Genomic DNA, 5,262 nt, shown 5'->3' with positions numbered 1-5,262 from the left:
ACTGTTGTATTGCCTCCCACAGACGCTGCCCCTGCTTTCGATAGGCCGTTTCTGCTGCCGTGGTCTGCGCCGTTTTCCCTGATTTCCAGATCTGTTTGCTTTCTTCCCTTAACAGACCTCCTCCGGCCACCCCCACAGCCACCCAAACGCACGCACGTTGCCGTCTTAAAAAGGTAGACCGGCAGCACTTTGACTCACTACGCCACTGAACTCTGATCCATCAGTGCCCCTCCTGGGGCAGGGCACCAGACGGAGGAGGAAACCTCAGGAGGACTGGGGTTGTGACTGTGACTAATTCCCACAAAGCTGGTGGTAATTGTTTCGACAGCCATCCCTCCTTAGGGGCTCCTGTCACTTCCTGAACTTGAGGAGATTTCTCGGAAAATTAGTCCATTTCCACGGATGAGGAAGACATAAGCAATTTCTCAGTTATCCCTTTAAAAAAATCCACGCTTCTTCCAACACAGAGATTGTCAGCGACAGATCAGGAGCTCTCCGATTACAGCCCTCAGCCTTCGTGAATGGTCCGCTCCGTCCGGCACGCCGTCTGGAGAGGGGGCCCAGTGGGAGAGGCAAGAGACGAAGAGAAACGAGGAGAAACGGGGGTCTCCACAGGTACCGACGGGCTCTAAAAAACCCGTCCCTCCCCAGAGCGCCACAATCAAGAAAAGAGGATCAGCCGTAGTTCCTTTAAGAACGGAAACGCCGGGAACATCTAAACCAACAACCAAGTGGGGACATCTCTAATCTACAGTTCAGGTAAGGGAACTTGAATCAAATGAACATTTATTTTTTCTTCAGAAAAATGGAATTTGCTAAGTGCTTTCTACGTGCCAGGTATTGTACTTAGTGCTGGGGCAGATACAAGCTAATCTGATAAATATCCTGTAACAGTCCCTCTGTGCTCTCGGTGAACTGACTTAAGCAGTTTTGACACACTTAGAGGAGAGTGAGAGAAAGACTAAACTGAACAGCTGAAGTCAAGCCCATTTAATAGTTCCAATGACAAAAGTAAACTCGGGGGTCTAAAAAAATACTGGGGGAGTTTTCCAGATAGTGTGGCTATTAGTAATTAGTCGTCACCGAAGTCTTTTTTCAAGCCTTCTGTAAGCTTTCGAGATAAGACATCACTGAGAAATACTGCCCTGTAGAATTATCTACTTCGTTTCTTCTTTTACCCAGATTTCTGAAGACAAGGAAGCAGTTTCAAAATAAAACCTCCTAAGTATGTCATCAATTGTGAGTTTTATTTCATTATTTCTCTTCAAGTGTAGGAATTAGAAGAAGACGACTATTTGGGGAACTAATTGCCATGAAGGTTCTAACAGCCAAAATGGAAATTTATTTCTAGTTTTTGGGAGGAGTTTCAGGCAGAATTCAAAGGCGATTGGGTAGTAGAAAAATATGATCCGGTATCCTTAACAAAATATCCATGTCCTATTTATATGAGAAAATATTGTGGCTTTTCCAAAGCATGAACCGAAGACCGTTGAATTCAATTCGTGGCTTTTATCTAGAATATAAATAACCGTAATTGAGGAGCTGTTTTAAGGCCGGCTTTTAAATGGGATTTCAGTAATACAAGGGAATGAGTTACAAGGGGAAGCTGGAAGAAATTTAACTACCCATTTTATAGTAATTGATTTTGGTAGGGTGTACTGAATTGTAGGTTCACATAGCTAACTTTCTAAGGCCATTACATGTGTGTCATCAAAAATTATTTGAATTTGTCTGCCCCTGGCTTTTTAGAACCTGAAGCAAGCTTCTCTGAAAGGCATGAACAGAAATCTCATGGCACTTCACATGACTCACCCGCGTAGAGAATCCCCGCCGGCTAAAAGTGAATCTCTACGGAAAACGGAATAAAAGGAGTCCTGTCAAAGACTAAGAGAGTCACGCTCCCCATGCCGATTTGGAAATCGCCCTTCGAACAGGAAGCAGAATGATCCTTAGGAAAAAGACGCCCAAGTCTCCCCATCTGTACCCGAAAGGGTTTGCCTGTCTCTTCCTCTGCCTTCACGTCAGCGCCTCGTGCCCTCAACTCTGCCAATGCACAGACCACACTGGGGTTATGGTGGTTTACTGCAGTTCGAGAAATCTCAGAGAAATCCCAAAGGATATTCCAAAAGATACGGTGTTCTTGAAGTTAGATGCTAACAAAATCTCCCAGATCCCCAGTAACGCTTTCAAGAACCTGACCCATTTGCAAGAGCTGGATTTATCGAAAAACACCATTGAGACGATTGACATCGCCGCCTTCAAGGGAGTGGCCGGGGGGCTGAGGCTGCTCGACCTCTCCAACAATCACATCCGGAGCCTTCCCAAGGAAGCCCTCGTCAAGCTCAAGGCCAAAATCCGCCTCTCTCACAACCCCTGGCACTGTGAGTGTACCTTACAAGAGGTCCTGTGGGAACTGAAGCTCGACCCCGAGTCCGTCAACGAGATCACCTGCCAGACCGCCGTGCAGGAGGAGTATATCGGCAAATCTCTAATTCGGGTTCTGGATTCAGGAACCAACTTCTGCAACATCCACCACAAGACCACGGACGTCGCCATGTTCATCACCATGTTTGGCTGGTTCGCTATGGTGATTACATACGTCGGGTACTACGTTCGGCAAAATCAGGAAGATGCGAAGCGGCACTTGGAATACCTCAAGTCCCTGCCCAGCACCCAGGATGCTAAGGATTCTGACGCCATCAACACTGAACTCTAATAGCCAAGTCAAACTTAACTGTGCCGTTACACTGGGGACGGGCGACTTAAGAGACTTTTGTTAGAAATGCAAGAGAGAGACACCTTACTAATAATCTGAGAAGAGAGAGATGATGATAGGGTACTTGCTACAGGTTTCCTGGATCACCTCTGAAGGTAGAGGGTTTAAAATTATAGTTTCTAGCCTTGGCATTAAAAAAGAAAAAGAGAGATGCTCCCACTCAAAAATGGACATTCCTAACCCAAGCTGATAATAGTCAAGACCAGTTGTTTGAGCAGGAGAGTTTCTCCACCCAAGGCTACGTAAATCTCAAAGGCAAGAGACAAGTGAGTCAAGAGACAGAGAATTGCAACGGTGCTATGTCCCTGTGGCAGATCCTCAAGAGGAAGGCTTCTGAAAGTTAGAAACAGTACTCGTCCACCCCAAGTTTGGAAGGTCACAAGTGAGGGGAGCAGAGAAAGGAAAAGCCCATTCACTCTGTGCCTGGTCGGTAATAGGCAGGGAATCATTCCTGCCTCTGGCTGTGATTGTGCCTTGTTTTTTATTCCTTTGAGTTAACTTCGAAATGTTCCACCTGAACGGGAGAATGATGAAAGTTCTTAGTAGCTTCCAACACATGTTACTTCACCACAGCTTAACAACCCTCCAGCGGCATGACAAAAGTGAGCATCTGGCTTCAAGACTATACTCTTCTATGGAGGCACTCCCAAGTCAGCATAAGACCTTTAGAGAACATGAATTTGCTATTTTCCCCACAGAATGCACCATGTGTGCATATAAGAATTTTATTTATAAACATCTCTTCAGGAGCGAGATTGAAATGCCATTTCCTTAGGTACACGGCTCAGGAAGCTTGAAATGTTACAGATACTATCCGAAGGAAGAAAAGACCGTCCTGGAGGTACAGACTACAGGTTACAAACAGGCAGGATTCTACAGTTCTAAACTTTAAGCTCCCCTCTAGACTGTAAGCTTCCTATGGGCAGGGAACCTGCCTACCAACTGCTAAATTGTACTCTCCCAAACGTTTAGTAAAGCGCTCTGAACACAGTAAGTATCAGTGAGGGATACAAATAATCCCCCTAAAGCCGACGAGGGAGTATCAACTGCTTATTCACCCCACCTCAGTCCCAGAGCACTTACGTATAGCTCCGTAATTTATTTATATTAATGTCTGTTTCCCGCCCTCTAGACTAAGCTCCCTGTGGATGGGAATGTGTCTACCAACACTGTAGTATTGTACTCTCTCAAGCGTTTAGTAAAGCGCTCTGCACACAGCAAGTATGACCGATGGATACAAGTTAACCCTCTAAAGCTGCCAAGGGAGTATCAACTGCTTATTCACCCCGCCTCAGTCCCAAAGCACTTATGTATAGCTCTGTAATTTATTTCTATTTATGTCTGTCTCCCCCTCTAGACTGTAAATGCCTTGTGGATGGGGCATGTTTCTACTAATTCTGCAGTACTGTACTCTTCTAAGCTTAAGTCCTTAATAAATACCACTGGATTCTAACATTACAGGTTAAAGAGGACAGGTACCGGCTAGGTAATAATAATAATAATGATGTTGGTATTTGTTAAGCGCTTACTATGTGCCGAGCACTGTTCTAAGCACTGGGGTAGATACAGGGTAATCAGGTCCCATGCGGGGCTCACAGTCTTAATCCCCATTGTCCAGAGGAGGTAACTGAGGCACAGAGAAGTTAAGTCACTTGCCCAAAGTCACACAGCTGACAAGCGATAGAGCTGGGATTAGAACCCATGACCTCTGACTCCTAAGCCCGTGATCTTTCCACTGAGCCACGCTGCTTCTTGGGTTGGAGCATCTGTAAGCTTTCTGCTCACAGGAAACCAAAATAAAAACCGGTGTTTTTTCCTATCTATGAGGCTAATACCTAAAGGTAGACATAATGTTTTCCTCGGCACTGGGGGATGGCAGGGAGGGGAGTCATAAACCTGTCAGTATAAAATTCCCCAAAATGAAACGTTTATTTATGGAATGAATGCTATTAGCAGCATTTTTACTTAAATGGTTTGATTTAAACCGACTAGATTTTGACTTTCCTCACTGCAAAGTGCAATCAGGAAACTCGATGGATGTTTTATTCCAGTGATTTTGTACCTGAAGACTATGTGGCAGAGTTACAGAAACTATAGAGATGCAAACCTGACAGTGATTTATGAAGGAAGTCCAGGGAATTTGGAATTCTGAGGGAAAAAGCCATTTGGACTTCCTAAAATGAGCAGGTGACTCTAGGTTCTGCCAGGAATAAACTTGGGCCTGAAGGAAGACAAGGAAAGCCAGCCTGATTTTAGGGTGCTTAGCTCATGGACTTTGTACGGGTAGAGGGTCACCTCTAGAACAATGATCCTTTCTGTCGGTTCTCTTTGAGGGTTGCAACTGGTCATTGTCAAGCTGAAGCAAAGGGTTAAGGCGATCTTGAATCTCAGCGGAAAGTCCTGCTCTTTTCTGAATTCCCAGGTCACACGATAGGAAGTTTTACTTGAGTAGTCTGGGAAATAAACTCAATTCCTTGCTTCAGTTT

The 5,262-nt window shown here is 45.1% G+C and overlaps 1 protein-coding gene across 1 annotated transcript; it reads left to right on the top strand.

The window, feature by feature from the left end:
* The first annotated feature begins 1,755 nt into the window (after positions 1–1,755).
* Positions 1,756–3,391, top strand: LRRC3 (leucine rich repeat containing 3). The gene has a single exon (XM_001513895.5). It carries the CDS (start codon positions 1,943–1,945, stop codon positions 2,714–2,716), a length of 774 nt encoding a protein of 257 aa, XP_001513945.4. The 5' UTR covers positions 1,756–1,942; the 3' UTR covers positions 2,717–3,391.
* The last annotated feature ends 1,871 nt before the right edge of the window (positions 3,392–5,262 follow it).

This window comes from Ornithorhynchus anatinus, chromosome 7 (assembly GCF_004115215.2).
Source record: "Ornithorhynchus anatinus isolate Pmale09 chromosome 7, mOrnAna1.pri.v4, whole genome shotgun sequence".
NCBI lineage: Eukaryota > Metazoa > Chordata > Mammalia > Monotremata > Ornithorhynchidae > Ornithorhynchus > Ornithorhynchus anatinus.
The sequence above is the reverse complement of the archived record's forward strand: the minus strand, read 5'-3'. Positions and strand labels throughout refer to the sequence as shown.